General features: G+C 39.9%; 1 protein-coding gene across 1 annotated transcript in view; it reads right to left on the reverse strand.

Annotated features, from left to right (window-relative positions):
* LOC145995385 (neurotrimin-like) overlaps nucleotides 1-21,151 on the reverse strand; it is a 366,883-nt gene that overhangs the window by 246,039 nt on the left and 99,693 nt on the right. The window contains exon 2 of the mRNA XM_083131989.1: nucleotides 3,757-3,845. Within this exon, the coding sequence (XP_082988115.1) occupies nucleotides 3,757-3,845 (89 nt within the window). The remainder of the gene's footprint in view (nucleotides 1-3,756; nucleotides 3,846-21,151) is intronic.

The following is a 21,151-nucleotide window of genomic DNA, read 5'->3' on the forward strand; positions in this document are numbered from 1 at the left end:
TGGCGCCTGGAATCTCAGCCAGTAAAAATCCTCTGTTTGTTGTAACGACACGATGTAATCGCTACATTCACATTAATAGACCCTGCGTGGTCGACAATTTCTGATTAAATTTATATTTCTATAATATGTATTTTATATTTGTTGAAAATATATGTTAAATGTCCCTACAAAGACATACGCTTTGAATGTTTATCTTATCTTGTACTCGAGTTCGGTAATTGTCGTAATTGCATTGTTGTATTCTTTGTTTTTGTACAGCTAAGCCCCGTGTTGCATATTCTTCATTGTATGCTTTTTCATTTACCACACAGCTAATGGATTTGTAACATTATGTGCTCTAATTTTTTTTCGGTTAGTGATATTTATTTATAAAAACATGATAATTCTCGGTGCAGAGATTGCAACCAATATTAAGAAGTGGGTTTGCACTTAGTTCAGCCAAATCAGTCAATCAAGTAACTAATGAAATACTTTTTCGAGCTTTGTCTCTTTTAAAAAATATGATCGTTGCTGCGGTAGAACGCGTACGGTCACATAAGGTTTGGTAACATTACAGTATATCCAACCCTCATTTGTGTATCCCGTGAGCAGAGTTCGGCTCCTTGAGACAAGAAAATGAATTATGTCAACCGAAAATAAGCGAGAGCATGAATCGTTGATTTCTAGCCGCCAATCCAAAAGGTAGCCAGGATAAATCATCATATGTGGAAAACCCTTGGGATAAATACAGCGGGAGATTTGTGGTAATAACATCACCTAAACTATAGCCGAGATCGAGAATGTGTAGCATTAGGGGAGATTTTTGAAATTCATGGAATAAAATGATTGAATCCTGAACGTGTCTCTGATATGCCACCAACAAAACCTCCCCGTGTGAAATTTTTAGAAATTCCCAACAAAAGTCCCTAAGAAGTTTTATATTTAAGATTTTGCGCAATAATCTAATTCATGATTTGAAAAATTACAACACGTGTGTTATACTGTTATCAAAAAATTGCGCGACAGAAAAATCGCCAGGCTGCGGTGGAATTTCTAAGGCATTTTGATTTTTCATTACATGTGTGTATTTTGTTTCATAACTTCCATACTATTACATATAACTTATTCAAATAACTTGCAAACAAATCTTACGGATGTGTGCTATCTTTTGTACAATAACCTTCATTTCGATAGAACAACTTGTTACAGAGTTATTTGAGAAAATATGTTAGTCATGATAAAAAAATCTAAATTTAGGTTCCATATCTGCAATTAAAACTACAATGAAAAACCAAATTAATTTCTTAGAAGTACATTCGAATGAATATTTCACTTTCGATTGCTGTAAGATCCAAGTTTCTAGGTGTAATGGCAAGTTACACCACCATATACACAACTTTAGACGGTTCGCGGGTCGCCATTTTGAATCCGCCATTTTGGGTCAAATGCTGACTTGAGTGAGCATACTCAGATTATACTAAAACGCCAAGTTCGCAAATTATACGTCAAAATGCACCTAACATTCATACTTCGGAAATATCTCTAGTCTGAGGACCTATATTACTAAGAGTAAATTCCGCAGATCTTCACTGCTAGCCTCGCCAAGAAAATGACAATCAGGTAGAAGATTAACAAAGTGTCTACCTTTTTCAATTAACTCCGGACAGCATTCCTTCGCAACACCTTCTTTGAGGTAGGGAGAAAAGCTGCGAGAGCACTTTGGACAGCATGATGTATGGGGAAAAGTGGTTGGATTTATAGCGGAGTGTCCTCAGATGAACACCTCAACTAAAACTAGAGGAAGATAGGAAAAACTTTCGTTCTTTCCTTCCACTTTGGGGAATATACTGTGATCAAGGGTAGCGGGTCCTATTGTGTGCCAGGATGGGAAAGATAGCTTTGCCAACGTCAGCGAGAAATTATTAATGGCCATATTAGGTATCTGAGAGAGCATGGAGGCAGAGGAAAGGAAGGGGAAAGCAGATTAAGGACAAGGAAAGAAGGGTGTAACGAAGAAGATAGCCGGGATGAGAAAAGTGATGAAGGTCATTAATTTAGGACCGAAGAAGTTTCGGGACCCAGTGCTCCAGATCGGATGCGCGAGCGGTCGTGCAACGAGAAACTTTTCTGAATGCGGCAGAGTAGGGGTAAGGATGGAAACAGGAGGAGAGAAAGAGGAACAAGGAGAAAGGGAGAAGGGAAATGTATATAGGTGGAAGGAGACAGAGAGAGGGGGGGATGGAAAATAGAAAATGAGAGTTATATAGCCGGAAAGAAATAATAGAGAATCAAGGGAACAGAGAGGAAGGGAGAAAAAGAGCGAACAGGAGAGTGAGAAGGAAATGGAGACAAGAGGTTGAAAGAGAGAGAGAGAGAGAGATGGAGAGAATAGGATATCCAGAAGGAAATTGAAACAAGAGACTTAGAAAGAGATAAAAAGAAAGAAGAAATGGATAGAAAAGACAGAAAAAGAGAATTAGGGGCAAAGTGAAAATAGGAGAGCGAGAAAGAATGGAGACAAAAGACTGAAAAAGAGAAAGAGATGCAGAATAGAAGAGCCAGAAGGAAACTGAGACAAAGACTTAGAGACAAAGAGTAAAGAGGAGAGCCTGAAGGAAATTGATCAGAAGAATTAGAGACAGAGAGTAAAGAGGAGAGCTAGAAGGAAATTGAGACAAGGACTAAAGAGGAGAGCAAGAAGGAAATGGAGACAAAATAATTAGAATAAAGAGGGGAGCCAGAAGGCAATGGAGACAAAAGAATTAGAGACAAGGACTAAAGAGGTGAGCCAGAAGGAAATTGGGACAAAAGAGTTAGAGACAAAGAGTAAAGAGGAGAGCCAGAAGAAATTGTAGACAAGAGAATTAGAGACAAAGAGTAGAGAGAAGAGCCAGAAGGAAATAGAGACAAAGGAAATAGACAAAGAGTAAAGAGGAGAGCCAGAGGGATTGGAGAAAAAAGAATTAGAGACAAAGAGCAAAGAGTAGAGCAGAAGGAAATGGAGATAAAAGACTGAGAAAGAGAGTCAAAAGACTGAAAAGGGGGAAAGGGATAAAAAAGAAAACAGAATCAAGGAGGATAGAGAAGCAGAAGAAGACTTAAAACGTGAGCTGAAGCTCGCACTACTAGTGTGACATAGCGAATGAAATGGAGCATATGAGTTGTCGTCGAAAACTGTAGCTCTATCCCTCCTTGTACAGTCCCGATTAGCCTTACCGTGCATAAAGTGGACTTAAAACACCAAATCAATCAATCAATCAACCTATCACTCCTTGTCGTTGCGGTGATACGGGTTGTTCTTTCGTGGTGAGATTCGTGATTATCCACCCATTGGTCGTTTCTTGATGAACGTTACCTACCCGATAACAATTACAGTATTCCAGCCAAGAATACATGGATCTATTGATTCCACGGATTATTTACTATTCACTGTTCACTATTCACTAACGATCATCAACTATGTTCGTAACGATAATTTATTTCTTTAGCAGATTAATATTTGTCCACTAAAGAAATAGTTTGCGTCTTGTTTCCATTCAATTTCGAAACTATTGTATTTGTTCTAAATATTCTTGGTACTGAGGAAAGGGAAATAAAAAGTCCTTAACCATCTAACAGTAATTAAAAGAAGTATCTATACAGATCTGCTTTACGTTAACATAGAGAGCAAGTGTTACTTTTTTTGCCTTTGCATAACATGTCAAGATTATTTTCCATCATTCCATTACATAAATCACAAATCGCACTTACTGTAGTAAAAGTAAAGGCATAACTTACCTTTTTCGAAGGAGACGACGAGGAGAATTGGCGGGAAAAGCAAGAGGGCGAGAATCACGTGTTGTCCAGTGATGCAATCCCGCATTCTGCTGCAAAAAAGAAGAAAAGAAGAAGATGAGAAAATGAAAAAACTTTTTTAAATACAACATAAAGACGGATAAAGCCAGCGAAATGCAATACGAGCTGGCAAACTTGGGCAACCACAGAAATTTGTGAATAAGCAGGGGGGAAGGATGTCTGTATCTTGACGTTTGACATATGCCGACGATATAAGCACCAGAACAGAGGAGGGGGGGGGCGGTAGAAATATATAAGACCCAAAATGAGGGAAAGAACCTGATTTAAATTATATAAGTTGAGAAAAAGGAACAAAAGAAGCTAGAGAGCAGTAGGTGTGGATGTAAAGAGAAACTTGGAGAAATAAAAATGGAAATCAAAATCTATGTGTGAAGAGGCTGAGAGAAAACAAAGCATCTCAGTGAGAAATGGAGACACTAAACGAGACACTAACAAGAGAGAATGAAGAGGCAAATCAAGAGGGGAAAGAAAATGCAAAAAGGAAGAAATAGTAAGAAGGAGAAGAGCGAGAATGCGAAGTTACAAGAAAATAAAAGTTAAGGTAAAGGCTTATATTTTTTAAAAAAATTAAGACCGACGGGTCTTGATTAGATCCTTACTGAGGGTAACCCTCTAAATATAACGGTTAGGTACACTGTTCAATACTGGATCTTAACACTTAGGTGCCATTTGGCCTCTAATGCCTTAAACCTAGTGAACAAATTATACCTTAACTAAGGAAAAAATTATGAAAAACGTGTATGAAATATTAGAAAGACAAACTTAATAGGATCAGAAATTTCTTATAAGGTAATCAACTACTCTTGATGCTTATAAAATTAGCAATGTAATGTCATTTTGTTGTCAAAACACTTGCGTACATTTCTTAATTATAAAAACATTTTGATAGCTTCTTTATCATATTTATTCAGTGTTTGAAAACAGTAAAAGCTTTTAAAAATAAATACAATGTGAGTGAAAATTTGCAACAACGTTTTGGAAGTAACATATTTCATCCATTTTACATGTTGATAGGTTTATATTATTACACTCTGAAGAAGAAGACAACTTACACATTGTCAGGGTATATTCTGTTTTGTTGATGGGTAAAAATGTTGTTTGCTGTTAATAAAATCAAAATGCTTAATTAACAATGCCCTTGTACAGTCACGGACACTGCCGGCTTGTAACGATTCCATTTAAACTTAATGTATTCATTACAAGCCGGCAGTGTCCGTGACTGTACACTTCACTCTTCATGGATGTCCATGGATATCTATTTTCAAAGCATCATCATTATGGCGCAGTAGGATGATAGTTTGAGCAAGGATATTCAAGTTTTGAACCAGCTATGGAAGTGTGGATTACACTAACGTCATCACGTGAAAGGAATTTATTGTTTCGGAATCATGGTTCTTCACTCTACATGGATGTTCATGGATATCTATTTACAACGATAATCACATGTTTTGCCATGCCATTGAATATTTGCTATTGAAGTTCGTGTAAAACGCAATTCGTCGATCGTTTTTTGGTCTACGCTGAAGCAAAAACACACAGCGCAGACCTTTCCGCATTCTCCACCTGACGTCATAAAAAAAAGTCTTTCTCAGGGAGCACTTACAGTTCTCCACAGGCGCCAGAGTACAAAATGAAAGCTTCTGCGCATGCTCCAGCTAACGTAAGTTGAATGTTGTTTTTTTTTCGTTCTAATGCGGATGCGCGGAAAGCTACAGAATTACCGAATAAACGGTTAGCTTCTCTAAGAGAAATCCAATCTTTAGCTACACTTTGGGGAAAGGTGGGAGTTTATAATAAAAGTAGGAATTATCATTTTTTTTTTCTTCAGAAATTGACGTTAACACTTTAACAGACGAAACCTTTTGCTTATTCTTCCTTGAATGGTCGAAAAGCCTTTCAATTTCGAATTCTCTCAGCTTTAACTGTCATTGGATTTTCGCTTATCCCAGCCTTCCGTCCTTTTCAAGTCAAAAGAAAAATATTGCGTTTCTTAGCGACTGACGTAAGCATTCAAATGGTTAAGGCGTTCTGAAGAGGTCAATGGAATTGTATTCCCCCAAGCTCTAAAAATATACGGTAGCATTTTCCCTGTGAATCAATATTTATATGTTTACTAAGCGATAACAAGAATGATATGTGAGTGGTGAATTTTGATTTCTGTGATAAAATCATTTCATTAAAACAAAATCAGTTTCGGTTGCATGAAATATTTTCAACTAAGAAACTTAACTTTCTTTGTCGAGACATTTTGTCACGTGCTAATATTCATGTCCAAACATCTTTTTGTTCTGCTTCATCTTCTATTTTGATTTTTCTTCCTTATCACCATCCAGCGTCTCCTTTAGTCAGAAGTCACTGAAGGAGGGCTATGTCAAACTATGATTTTACATAAAGCTATTAATTATTACGTCAGAAATGTGCAATCAAGGCATACAACGGGAGGGAAGTAAGGTTCCGGATATTTAATGTCATGATGTGATCAGCATTATGCTTCAGCCGCCATTAAACCCGAAGTCCCCCTCCCCTCCCCCTTAGGTCATGAAGTGGTATCAAATAATTATAAGTATAATAATTATAAAATATTACCCTGTGTTTATTTTTATAGAAACTTTTTAGGTTGGATCACATTGGGGGTCATATTCAATGTGGAGCTAATTGAGGTATTTTTACAATTGTATGAAAATGCAATCGAATAAGGCCTGAAGATGGCAGTCCAAGCACTTACAAGTGTTGAAGAAAATACTGATATTCAATAATACATAGAAAATATTTCAAGTTCGTGTAATACATTTCTTTACAATGTCATAAAATATGTGTGTTTTAATGAAGTAAGAAAGTGAACGAGTAAGTAGCAAAATACAGGGTGTACATAGAATACCGTTACCATTTCAATACATAATTATGAGTTACTGAATGGTAAACGGGGTTCATGTGTGTACACCTTATAGCTATTCACTATTCATCGTATGAGAATTAGTCATGCTTGATGCTTATGTGCGTTTCTTAATGTATGGGTGTTGTACGTAAATGCCATCATATGTTTATATGCTTATATCATGCTTATGATCTAACTCTGAATATTTGTATTTGCGAGATAGCATTTCCTTGTTGAGAAGCGAACAAATACTAAAATTGATGTATTAATTTGTTGAAGCGACATAAATAAATACCCCATTAACGTCCCAGTTAAGACTGTTCCAATATTTCTTGAACATTAACATCACCATTAATCTGATATTGTTTAAGTAACTACTGCGAACATTTGAGCCAGAACAGAACCTCCCACCTAGCAATTCCCACCCTCTCAGTGACCTTTCCTTGAACTAAATGAGATCCAGTTTCGCTGCGTCTCCAATTTTCGTTTCTTGTCCTCCCTCCGTCCCATTGTGTTCTCTTAACTATGAATAACCTCGCCGGGGCCTACGGGGAAACAACGACAATGAAGCTTTCAGCCAAATTGCTTCCGGAGAAAGGACACAGCGGCACTAGGATAAAGAGATCTAGTGGGCGAAGTATCTGTATTGGCTTTTCTCCTCTCTCTCTCTCTCTACTTACACTTCCTTCGGCTTTATCTCTGGTCAATGTTTCTTTGCTTCCTTCTTGTTACAAGGATTATCCTGCTTCTGACATCAAACGTTTATTCCACGATCTGTGTTTTGCGTTCATCTTTTTTCCCCACGCTTGTCTGTGCTACCATCTCTCGGAGTCTTTCTGCTTTCTCCTCTTTTAATCACACATTGATTCATAGTACTGATTCCGCCTTTTTCATCAACAAGTAAGAAGTCGCCTAGAGCCAATTTGATTAAAAGGGCTGTTGGCGGAGTCTTAACAATTGACCATGATAACATCAAAGATCCTGTAGATAAACCATACGCCACCAGATGGAACCACTGAGTCTTATTTAATACTTTCGACTTGGATTGAGTGGAGTAAAACGGATCTTAAGAATACCGTGCACATTAATTTGAACAATCTTGAAGCATTAGAACCCTATAAGCGGATACCAACATGTTCTTAACCTCGCCCCCGTAGGTGTGGTAGAGATCTGAAATTTCGTAAAATTATATGTGGATATCTTATTAATATGCATGCCTAAATTTGTAATTAGGAGGAGTCGCGATTAGCTGGAGCTAGAGGTATAAGTGCAGACTTTGGGGGAGCTATTGCCGCTATTGCACACCCTAAATTTATTAAGTTGGCTCCTCTGGCTAGAGGCACAAGAGTAGGAGGTGTGGCTGTTAAGATTTGCTTCATCCTTCGTATTCTCCGGAAATGGAACATTCAGACATGCAAATATAAAGAGGCTGTTACGCTGTAGAAGTTTTCCCACTCAATAGGCGATCATTACTGCTGTGGCAAGCTGGTTTTGCCCCCAAATCTGCAGGTTTTTCGAAGATGGTATTATGATTGTTCCACAGATGTGAAGAGTATTTGGCTCCATGAAATGAATCTGTGAAAATTCCAGATTCCTTGCGTATTCATTTTTAGGTTAGAACGTTTTGGCCTCCTTTGGTGGTATGATTAATGGTATTTTTGAGCGCGTTAGAACTGGGACCCAGTAAGTTTTGAATGCATTTGTTTTACTTCATCACAGTGGTACTGAGCCATTGTTTAGTCTCACCACAGCGCTTTTGATACATGAACAACATAATGCGCTTCATCTAAACACCCTACCTATTCCCCAGTTATTATTCCAATACTAACTATTTTTGTCAATTACATACGTTTTCTTTTCAATGCCCTCCTCCAATTTTTCAATAATCTTCACTAAACCTCAGATGTCATCAATTTGAACAGATAAGGCGAATAAAATATTACATTGTTACAATGTAGTCAAGTCGACAATGTTAGAAACGAAGCTATTGTAATAAAATCGTCTTCAAAGACAGATTACAGAAAATTCCTCACTAAATACACAACATTTTATTTTTAACACGTTCTTTAAGAAGTATTGTCATTATGTTTACAGAAATTTATTTTACAAAATAAATAAATGATTAAAAGAAACTTGCACGAAAGGGGCCCTGCCCTCCTATGCCACGTTCTCAGACTGATCTAGAAACCCCTCTAGCGTCTAGGTTAGGCGAGGTTCTGTGAATGTTCCTGTGCTGACTTCTTTCATCGGCACACGCACACACACCGCCGCCCGGGCATTCCCCTTCCTTGACGCAAGCAGCATTTAGCACAGTGACGTCAGGGAGCGTTGGCACACAGCCAATCATCGATCGCCTTCACGTCATGGTGTGAAATTACGTCACTCGCGTGGCTTTGGAATCTCTAAGTGGCGAGATGATACAAAAAGCGAAGGAGCTGGCTGCACAAAAGGCTGTTGAATAACCCTTTTCTTTGAAAAAAACGGTTCTTTTCAGCAAGAGGAACCCTTGTTATTTGATGACAGCGCTTGAAAAGAGAAACAAAACACGGCGCATCCTTCTGTTACAGGCTTTGTCTTCGCGTACAAGATTCCGTACAGAACGGAGAGGTGAATTATCAAAATATAAGCGTCAGGTCTAGGCCTCTCTTCCCTGTTTTCTTTGGAAGAACAGCGTTTGCGATTCAATTTGCCACCGGAGCGCTAGTGTCGCTACCAATATGGCGGCTGAAAGTAGGACGGATGCGGGCGTTCGTTTACATTTACCAGCGACACGTTTACAATGGAGGAAACTGAATTTGCCTAACGTTTTGTGAATCTTTCGTGACGGTTCTGTCGTAGACTGTAATTCGATTTACGCATCGCCTCAAAAGGAGTGAATGCGTTACTCAAATGTGGAATAAGGAAATGTACCACGTTTTCGCTCTAATCTCAAATTTCCAGGCGCTTATGAATGCCCCTTCATTATGCAATGCTTAAAAATGAAAATAATTAGAGCAGTTAATTTTCATCATACACCTTTGCTTATTTTAATACACTTCAAGCATATGGATGTTTAAATAAAGTTTTCTTTCTACTGTGTGCATTTCTAATTTTTACGTTGCTCCTCTGCTACTTTTAGCTTACTCGACGGTGAGGATAAATATTTTTCTATATAGGCAGCCATTATCTTGCCATATTTTCCTGCATATGACATTCCTTTTTTTCTTTTGGAATACTGGCCCAAATGAGGGGCCCCACCAATCCCAACTACCTCTTTGGCACGCCACTGCACCAATTCAAAGGTCAGGGCTCTAACCTGGAAGTATTGCAAAACACATTACGAGGCGTCCAGTCAATGTCCAGGGCCACCTGGGCATGCACTACTGTTAACTGTCGAGCAGGTGTCACAGGAGACGCCGTATTCGCCGCTACAAGTATACTTTGTCTCGGAAATATGTGGAGCAAGGCCGCGCATAGAGAATGGAAGACAGCGAGTAGCCGGAGCCAAGCAGTGTACCCTGCTGCAAACGCCTGGTAGCTGCGGCAGCGTTTTCCACTCCATGCACTCACTTTCCCTCTCACGCGTTCATTGGCCGAGCCCTCTCACTTGCGCAGATACTTGTTTTCGTTCGCTTGCTCCAGAGATTTCTGGGACAGAGTGTAGAAGCGAGCAGTTTTTATTTGGCAACCGTTGGTATCTAGAATTGGGTGCAGCTCATGATCTGGCCGGTGGATAGCGAGAATTCAGCGATTGTGTTCGGCTGCCGTTTGTTTTCGTGTTCCAAGGTGCCAAGCACCGCTCGCGGCACCAAACAAATGAGGATCGGACAACCTCCATGTTGCCAAATCCAATGTAAGAGCATTGTTTCCTCCTGTATGTGGTAGTAGGCGTGATAGTTGCTAAAGAACTCTCCTACTGATGAGGGTGCGGGCCAAAACAAGTGTGTGTGTGTGTGTGTGTGTGTGTGTGTGTGTGTGTGTGTGTGTGTGTGTGTGTGTGTGTGGTGTGTGTGTGTGTGTGTGTGTGTGTGTGTGTGTAGGCATATTATTATTATACCTAGGTATATTTCAGCACTTGTTGGCACATTCCCAAAAATACTGCGTACACAGTTTACGACTATTATATCCCTGTCAAAACACCTGCTGATTTCTTTCTGGGCACACCACCAGTGAACAAATGTCATATGTAAACCATATTCCTTTAGAAAATACAGTCAGGGCCTCCCCGTTGGCGCAGTGGTAGCGTCGTCGCCTTGTAATCAAGGGGTCCCGGGTTCGATACTAAGTGGAGGCACATAGGGTTCGTATCCACTTTAAACTGTAGATCCAGTCCCAACTAGCCTTACTGTGACTTAAAACACCAAATCAATCAGAAAATAAAATTAAAACAGGCTTCAAAAAGACGCGAAAGAAGATGTTGATGAAAACATCAGAGAACTGCCTTATATCAAGTGCCTCAAAGAATTTTACGCAAAATTTCCAGAAGACCTTCAACATTAAGAAGCCAAGGCGAAACTCCGTGGATACTCCTCTTAAAGATCTCCAGGCAGTTAAAAAAAATGCTCAAATTAATAAACTTCTCAGCATCTCAAAGAAGATTGGAGATTCCGTCTCACCCTCTCTCTCTCTCGCTCTCCACTAGAGACCAAAAGATGGGGGAGGGGGTTGTTCCTTGTTCGGCTAATGAAGTGTTCGTTAGTAACAAGCAATGAACAGCGTCTCTACATGACTGGATTACTTTATCTCAAGTACATGCCTGACAACGGAATAACTCACCCTGGATACTTTACGTAATTAGAGTTAAAATAACGTCTGGTGTAATGATTCGCATCACATCAATTTATCACAACACCCACTACCCTTATAATAGTATTTAAAAAAGATAATTCCTAATATCTAAAAATAGACTGTTAGGAGCTTCGTAAAAGTAACAATATTCCAGCGAAAATACTTAAAAGACGGCTTAATAAAAAGGAACACACAACACAACAGTTTTTAAATTTAAATTTCAGTACTTTTTACTATGCATAAACAGGGTGTCTACCAGAATAACAAATCCAAAACTATTTCCTTTTTCTTAGCATTTATTTATTCTCCCTTTATTTCGGAATAGTTGGAAATTAAGAAATATATATATATATATATATATATATTCAATGAAAAACACCTACCACAAGCCCGATCAAGATGAAAACTGAAGATGTACTTCAACAAGGACTTCATCCTGGATGGGGAATGGCCATATAACTTTACTCAATATTTTGCAAACCTTCACACATACAAGAATATAATTCTTAAGAAACAAAGTGAAGAAATCTTAACCACAACTCAATAAAATTTTAGATTCCCAATATACAACTTTATTAAATCCCAGTACATGTACAGGTAATGGACAAAATAATATGAACACCTTGGTTTGCAAAGGCCTATATACGCCGTCGTGGAAAAGGAACAACACTCAGCAGAGATTTCAACCATCTAGTGGCAATGAAAGCAAACATATCAGTCTATCAGAATCTGGTGTGAGAGTTGCATGCGAGCAGTCAGCTATCCGTCAAATGCAGGTATGTCCGACCTTTCAGACTTCAAAAGAGGCATGATCATAGGAGCCCGCCTGGCTGGAGCATCTGTGACAAAAACAGCTACACTTGTTGGTGTAGCACGGAGCACAGTGTCAACTGTTCTGAAAGCCTACAGACAACATGGAAAGACAACGTCTGCAAAGGAGAATAGTGGGCGAAAAACAAAGTTATCCAACAGGGATCGACGTGTGTTGAAGCGAATAGTGACTCGAAAGCACAAGACAACACTGTCCCAGATAACCGCGGAGATGAACAATCACCTCCAGGATACTGTATCAACGAAAACCATTCAAAGGGAGCTGCATTCTGTGAACATTAATGGCAGAGTTGCCATCCCCAAACCGTTGGTGACTCCACGTAATGCAGTGACACGAAGAAGGTGGTGCCAAGAGCACAAGAATTGGACACAGCAGCAATGGGAACATGTGATATGGTCAGACGAATCGTCTTTCACATTATTTCAGACCACAGGACGTGTTTATGTGTGGAGAACTCCTGCTCAAGCATTTGATATTGACTGCTTAGTGCCTACCGTGAAACATGGTGGGGGGGTCTGTGATGGTTTGGGGGGCTATATCTTGGAATGGTGTTGGCCCACTTGTCGTCCTGCGTGGGAGAATCAACGCAGAGAAGTACTGCACCATCCAGGGTGACCACCTCCATCCCATGGTTCAGACTTTGTTTCCCAATGCATGCCCCATCTTGCAAGATGATAACGCTTCTATTCACTGCTAGGTGCGTTGATGCATGGTTTGACGAGCACAGTGATGAGGTAGAACATCTCATCTGGTGTCCACAGTCCCCCGATCTTAACATCATTGAGCCTTTGTGGGGTATTTTGGAGGCCAAAGTGCGTAATCGGTTTCCACCTCCAATGACACTTTCGGAACTTGAGACTGTTTTGTGCGAGGAGTGGCTACGTATTCCAGTTCACACTGTACAGGACCTTTATTTGTCTATCAAACGTAGGATACAAGCTGTTATTCAGGCAAGGGGGGGGGAACCCCCTACTAATACAAGTTTTCTGCAATTGCATTGGTGTTCATATTATTTTGTCCATTACCTGTATATAACAATGTAAATTCAATGTAAAAAAAAACAGCAAACATTCTTCACCACAAGCATAATTTCTTGACTGGTAGACATAAAAGTACACACTGCTTCCGGGAAGCAAGGCCGCGTATAATGGCAGAGAAGGGGATAAACCGAGTGAGCGAAGCAAAATAGCGCGCGCTGCTCCAAACGGGTGGTAGCTGCACCCGCGTTTTCCCTTGTATGCACTCACTTTACCTTTGGTTGGTCAAGCCCACTCGATTCACAACTTTCGCAGTATTTTCGTTCGCTAGTTCCAGAGATTCATCGCACAGAGTGCAGATGGCAGCAGCTGTGGATTCGGACACTGTCACCCAGTGGGATGCGTAACTTTTATCAAGCAAATTGTCAAGCTTATTCTCTTTGATTTACGAGAGCTTCAAGAATTCAAACAAAGCGCCAGACCAGCCCTCTAGCGAGAATTTTATTTCGGTGGAGCTCATACCTTATCAGCAATCGCCAGGTAAAGGCAAAAAGGTTGCATTTCTCAATATATTACAACTTATGATACAAAAGTTTAATCCAGCTAAAAAAAGTAGAATTAATTACCACTGTACGCATTTAAATTAGATATTTTTAGGATTTTGGGGGGCGTTCCCCTGCGCCAGACAATATGCTGATAACCAATGATAGAAAAAGACAGGACGCCATCAAAATGTTCAACTGACGCCTTAATTTTCAAATTCAGTTTCAAAGAAATATATTTTTTAAATATTTCGAATTCTCTTATAGAAATTTCCATTATCTACTCTTTGTAAAATAACGAGTACAATATGTGTAATGTTTATGTGTTTTTCTGTACCACACCAGAATGATAAACAGGCCATTTTAATTTTTTGCAAAGTTGTTAGCCGAATTTTAAAATCTACGGCAATATGGTGGACAAGGCCACTCTGCCGCAAGAATTAATTACTTTTAATCCCATCTTCGTTAATAAATTAAATGTTTTAAAATGTGTAACTTTATCTTAGTTGTAATTATGGTTTTATTAGACCTTTCCCCCCCTCCCAAAGAGAAAAAAACTGGCTCTTGAGGAAAAGAGGCTGGCGTCTGAATTGTTTTAAGTTCTTTCTGTCCCTGCTGAGAACCTCTGAAACAACGTACGAAAATATCTAGGGTAGGTAAAAACACGTAGGGTGCAAGAAAAATCGAAAATAACCATTGGCAATTTGTGGAGCAATACTGCGCATCCCACTGTACGAATTTCACCATACTGCTGTATATCTATCCTCTAACAATACTAAATGTAAACTACGACAGTGTTGGCATCTCCTGAAGCAAGTATGCTGGCAGGCTGTCAGCACAGCAAAAGCAATTCTGTAAGAACTGGTCTGCCAAAATAACCAACCATGTCACTGATAATGTATAAATACATTTTAAACTTTTCTTTTCTCTCCAATTATAATCCCAACACCCTTCTCCCTTGAAAACAACTCGGATAACTAAAATTGATTGAATCCACGGAAGTGTCTTGAGATTTTCTTTACACAACATGTAAGCCCAAGAAAAACTTTCTCTTTATGCATTGTGACTCCCTCGCTAAAAGAAATCTCCATTCTATAATTCTTACACCACAATAACTCTTATATTCTCCACTCCCTTCTTCCTTCATTTCGCTTAGATTTCATTCACCCTTCCCTAACTTTGAATCATAATTTGATCATTCACCATCTACCTCCCACGCGCCTCTAACGTCACCACTGCCAGTCCTCGACCTTCAACAATGGAAGGGAGCCTGCATTATTGGAAAAAGCAAACTCTGAAGAATTATATCCAATATTCGGGGCAGAAGAAGGAGGGTACGGACAGCAGCGATACTGACATAAAATTTCCTTATGAAAAGGGAGAACGCGAATAGGTAGCATGTGGCTTGATTGTATCTAAAGCCTTGAGACATCTCCAAAGGTCTGCATCTTTTATGATGAAATGAAATAACTGAATTGGCAGATAAACAGTCATTATGAACAAAGTAAAGTAACTACACTCTGTGGAGCATAACGGTAAAAAAGGGGAGAAAGCTGCAAACGGCTGGTAGCTGCAGCCACGCTATTCCCACTTCTCTCACGCGTTCATCAGTCGACCCTCTCGAGTCACTACTTCCGCAGACATGTTTTTATTTGTTTGCCCCAGGTATTGCACAGAGTGTAGTCTGTTTTCATGTTGATATGAGAATATGTTTGACAGCGTGCGCATAAAGTCCTATGTGTGTACTACAGTAGCAGCAATTAGGTTCCAAAACCGGAAGCAAGGACGTTTACGTTTCCTTGGTAGATAAGGATTAGCGTAGTGCGGGAGCAAAAGTGGAAAAAAGTGTGGGAGGGGGCAACTGCCCCCTAATCGCCGCCACTGGTGTACTATAATGCAAATTGTAAAGAAAAAGGTATAAAATTTGTAATAATTATATTACATTAAGATTTCTTTTTCGTTTGTTGTTGGTTTCAAGCTTTTAAGTATAGTTGATAATAACGATTATATCACCCCATAAAAGGCAGTGCGCATAGTTTGCTGGCGGCCATTTTGAATTCGCCATACTTGATTGACGCAGACGTGGAATTTTGTGAGGTTTTCAGTAGGGAAATCCTAACTAACTCTCCATCAGTTTTTAGCATTACATTATGTAAGGCAAGAACCCAAAATCGATAGACTAGACATGAAAGTTAAGTGGTCATAGTTTCAAAGATGTGCGCTGTAACAGTGTTACTTAAACGCTTGAATCTCCACCATCTTGCAACCTACTATATCACAATAAGTCTATTTTAATGTAATTTTAGAAAGACCTGAATAGCATTTCGCTAACGTTAGCCCTTTTTGTACAATACACATCCGAAACTAATGTTATTTCATAAAATTTGGATACTGAGTGTAGGGTGCTGTGCTCCGCAGATCACCGCATATGGGTCGTATGAATACAGATGAATCCTTGCTCACTGTTTAAGCATTTTTTTCAGTATGAGCTTCACTTACTATCATTAACAAAAGTGAAAACCTGTTCACAACTGTGTACCTAATAGGAAGATCTGGGTAGCGGCACGGATCTCATGTTGTCTTAGAATAAGTATCTATATCTAGTTGACGACACTAGCGTAGGTAGATTTTTCTAAGGGGGCTGGAATTGTAAAGGTGAATATTACATAGCCGAATTATATTGCACACTATTATTATAATATAATTCGTAATTATAATTTTTAACCTTTGTTTTAAAAGCTCTTGAAGGACGAAAATGGTAATCGGATCATTTCAGGGTGTTTTTCTAATTTTCTATTCTACTGGTTTCATTTGATAATCTTGATTTTCTCAAACTTTCGGTAGGATCTGTAGCCCCATCAGATCCCACCTGCGTACGCCAGTGGTACAAGAAATAGACAATGGATACTGTTCAGTGACAGTCACCAGCAAATCTTCTTACTGAGCAAAATTGGAGTTGTACTTGAATACGAAAACATTTTGATGGCGATCAAAACTACAGTCGACGCGCTAGCTTCGTTAACGACCGGCTGGCTTTGGAGTACACGGAGCGCGCCCACCAGATACATCAATCACATTCAACGCACAGTGTTGCCACTCGTCTACTCTACGCCACCTTGTCCCTCCCCCGCAATAGCACCTTCCCACGGTTTCCACATTGAAGTTGCAAACTACGGCAACAGCGTATCCGCAGTCATGTGACTGAGACTCCACGTGGAGTAGACGAACAGAACGACAGCGCGCTCATTGCCTGAAGGTTGGACGAAAACAACTCGCTCGCTGTTTAACCCCACCAACGTTCGTGGCGGCGGCTTCCTTCAGTTCTTGGACGTTAACGAAGTAAACGCGTGGACTATACAATATATCCAGCATTCTAGTAGCAAAACCTAGTAAAAGTGTTGTAGTTGAGGTAGGTAAAGTAGACGAACAATTAGACACTCATTTCGCCACTTTATATGTCTCTGAAGACCTCTTAACTGCCTCTGACACTACGTCCTTGGAGGTTGGAGCGCGATGAAAACACCACCACCGCCATCTGCAGCCGAGATCGGAAAATAAAATTAATCCGTGAATGCTCCTTGTTAACAAAGAAAGTTTATACTACCGGAAATGCGCCTTTCCGGATATGACGCAACAAAGAAATAAGCGGCTTAAATCCGTTCAATTTGGAGTAAGCTTATCTCGGCTGAAGGGTAACGATGGTCACAAACCGGTGGCTGCATCGCGTCTATGCGAGCACGGCCAATTCCACTGCGGGCTGTGAATATAAAGTGGGCATTTCGGAGCGTTGGCATTAGCGATTAATTATTTAATGCTAATTAAAACTGGCCTCCACTATATCAATCATTCAACGTGTTGGCGAGGATTTAGTGCGTTGTCTCGACTAACAAAATCGAATGCGGACCGAGCCTGCATTCGGCAGTGCTACGATTTTGCATTGAAAACGTACCCGATGCATTTTTCCCTACCAACATTGTTGGGGGTGAGGGAGGGAGTTGAAATCGCACAGATTTCACTTGCCATTAGCTGTTGCTAATAGGAAGTGATTGTTGGCCTGGACAAACGCATTTTGGATTGGAATATTTTAAGAGAGCTTTTTACCTCTTGTTTTGACATCGGGGGTTTTGACAGAGGAAAGGGATTTACTGATGTATCCTACTTTGGGGATTTACAAAATGCAGTACTGGCAAATCTGTGTATGTATACTATGGAGAGCAATACGCAATAATGTAACTGACAGTTGTGCAATAATTGGAAAAGTCCCTATGGTCTGTTCCAGGAGTCTGTGAAGCAACGCCCCGCATAACGGCAGGAAGGGGAGAAAGCGAGAGGATAGTGCATAGCAGAGTAGTACTGTAAGTGGTTCAGTTCAGTATGCTTATATTAATAATATCGATTGCTTGATTGATCGACTTGGTTCATTTCACTTCGTTTTCTGCTACTGTTGGCTAAGCTCGAAGTTGAAAATGAGTGATGATATAATGAATAGACACTCACCACAAAGAACACCCATGCCCAGGGCAAGATTCGAACCCTGGACCCGTGGCGTCGTAGCGCGCTGTGCTAACCACTCCTCCACGGAAGTTGGCTACATTAAAAGCACTACATCTACGTTTGTCCGGAATGACAAAATCAGATGGGACAATCAATCGCTTGCTGAACAATGCCAAACAGACATAGCAGTTACAACAAACAGGAAATCAAAAATATAAAAAGTACACCGAAACTAGAGTAGACGAACTGTAACTTTGCGAGTTAACCTTGACCAAGCACGGCTGCGTAGTCGCAAGGGGAGGAGCTACAGGCTGCCTTAGCAAATGAGCCTCAATCTCTTCATACTTTGTAAGAGCTGTCGACCACTCAACTCTAACAGTGTTACGTATTTGTAACTAAAAATATATATATATCAATGCTTATTTGTAAAAAAATTGTCAGCTAGACGAAATGAAAGAATTAGAATAAACACAGAAGTAATTTCTGTTAACCCTTGCTTACCCGTGCCGTACGAGAAACTTACTTACCTGAGGAAGGGTTCACAGGCCCACACTCTTTTTAATCACTAAAATTTGTTATAGAATTGCTTCTTCCTTTTTGTTTATATAAGGTTAGTTATTTATTAATGATAATGATTACAAAAATTACCTTCATTAATAAGAAAATAACCAATTATTGCATAATAAGTACAAAAAATACCATCATTGCCATCCACTTGTCCACTCTCGCTAGCATGAGTGTCTCGAATAACAAGCTTTTAATGATGGCGCCTGATACGCCCTCTAAGTGCATTTTGCCTCCTATTTATATTACATGTATGTTCTTTATGAGCAAAACTAAAAGAGAATATTCAGAACACACTAGGGAACAATGTAATTTATTTTCAATTTTTCATAAAACAATTCAGTTGATAAAAAAGGTAAAGTGCTCCCCTGTGCATAGCACTACGCCATGAAACATTTTTAAAAATAGAGGTGATGAGCCTGTCACCCCCTTCTTCCCTCGGCTATGCATAAAAGTGTAAAACAATCACTGCGGGTAAACTAACCAAAACTATTTAAGTATTGTACGTTATCGTTCCTGTGTTCCAATGAGAATGGCATAACCATTAATGAATCAACTGTGTTGGTTTTGAAAAAGAGTTGAATGAATATTCGAGGAAATAGATATTAAAAGAACCGTTGAAAAGATGCACGAAAATATTTTATGCGATAAGGTAGAGGAAGCAAAGAATACAAGGTGGTTCTGGGGGTAAAGAGAAAAGAAATAATAGTACAGAAAATATAATGTGACAATCAGGAAAATACAAAAATGGGGAAAATCAAACAAGAAAGAAGAAAGAAAACTGGAAAACATAGAAGCATAGCAGCAAACGTTTAAAAAAAAACATAATATAGGGCAAATACCAGAATAATCTCGCTAAAGAGAACAACACCGAAGGATGATGGAATAACTGATGAAAGTTTCAAAAAATTGAACGGAACAGCTGTGCAATTAATACGTTTAACAGACGTACTCCTTCTTCAGGGAATCTCCTCTGTCTTCAGAGAACGCGTATGTTGGTAGCCCGGGCGAAATTTGAAAAATAAACGTAAATGTCTTACATTTTATGCATCACATAATTCGCACTGAGAATTTGAGTCAGTGGCAGAACGGAAAATCATATATTTATCACCGTTTACTGTGCTAAAGGTAGCAATTATGACAGTGGCGCAACCACAGGCGGAGGGGGCATTGCTCCCACACAACCCTGGACGGAATTGAGTTCTGGGGGGGGGGGCAAACATTGACGGCCAAGTGTACCTGCAGGGGTGAATTACCGCCCACAACTTCAAATTTTATGCAAATAAACCTACAGTTTAAAGTGGGATTCGAACCACTGTGCCATGTGCCTCCACCGGGTACCGAACCCAAAACCCCTTAAACACAAGGTGACGATGTTACCACTACATCATCGGGGAGGCACAAAAGTTGTAAACTAATAATACTAGTAATAATAATAATAATATTGGTCAAAAGTCAAAGGGTAAAGTCCTCCCCTGTGCTTAGCACCACGCCATGAAGGCGTACAGGGGGTGTGGGAGTAACGCCCCACACTTTCTTGATCCGGTCATGAGTGGGGCTGATGTGACCCCTGACCCCCCCTTTACCCCCCAGGGTTTCCCCCAGGTACCCATGTCATTCGACGCTGGGTGGGCGCCGGGGCCGCTTCAAACTTTAGAAAAGTTTCCGGATTTGAACCCGGGTTCGAATACCGGCGTGGGCATGGATGTTTGTGAGTGTCCATTCATCATATCATCACTCATCCCCATCTTCGCAAATTAGCCTAAAGTGGCACAAAAAGCGAAGTAAAATAAAGCAAATCAATAATAATCAACTATTATTATTAAAATATTATTATTATTATTAGTACGTTTATCCTGACACTTACCCCCAGACAAAATTTCGTTGTTGCGTTTCTGGATTATGGATGTATTTTCAACGCTGATGATGGAAATGATGTCCGTTTTTCCAATCACCTCACGTCACCAAGGTTGGTGGAACAAAGGTCAAAATGAGAGTGGAGAAGTGAATTTCACACGTAACTTCTGTTTCGCTCCATATCATAGCTTTTCCGAAATTCATACCTTTCGGCTTACCGGGTGTCCAAGACCTCAGTGCCTTAACACACACGCTGTGGGACGCACGCAACTTACATGGTCACCTAATTTCATGCGCAAATACACCAAGTACTGTTTCTTCACGAAACTTGTGATAGGCAATCTCTGTAAACAGTGTAACTCCCACACAAGCTCATTCAAGCAATGACGAAAACACAACGCTGACAAGG

The sequence above is a fragment of the Lepisma saccharinum genome, chromosome 1 (genome assembly GCF_977018435.1).
Source record: "Lepisma saccharinum chromosome 1, izLepSacc3.1, whole genome shotgun sequence".
Taxonomy (NCBI): Eukaryota; Metazoa; Arthropoda; class Insecta; order Zygentoma; family Lepismatidae; genus Lepisma; species Lepisma saccharinum.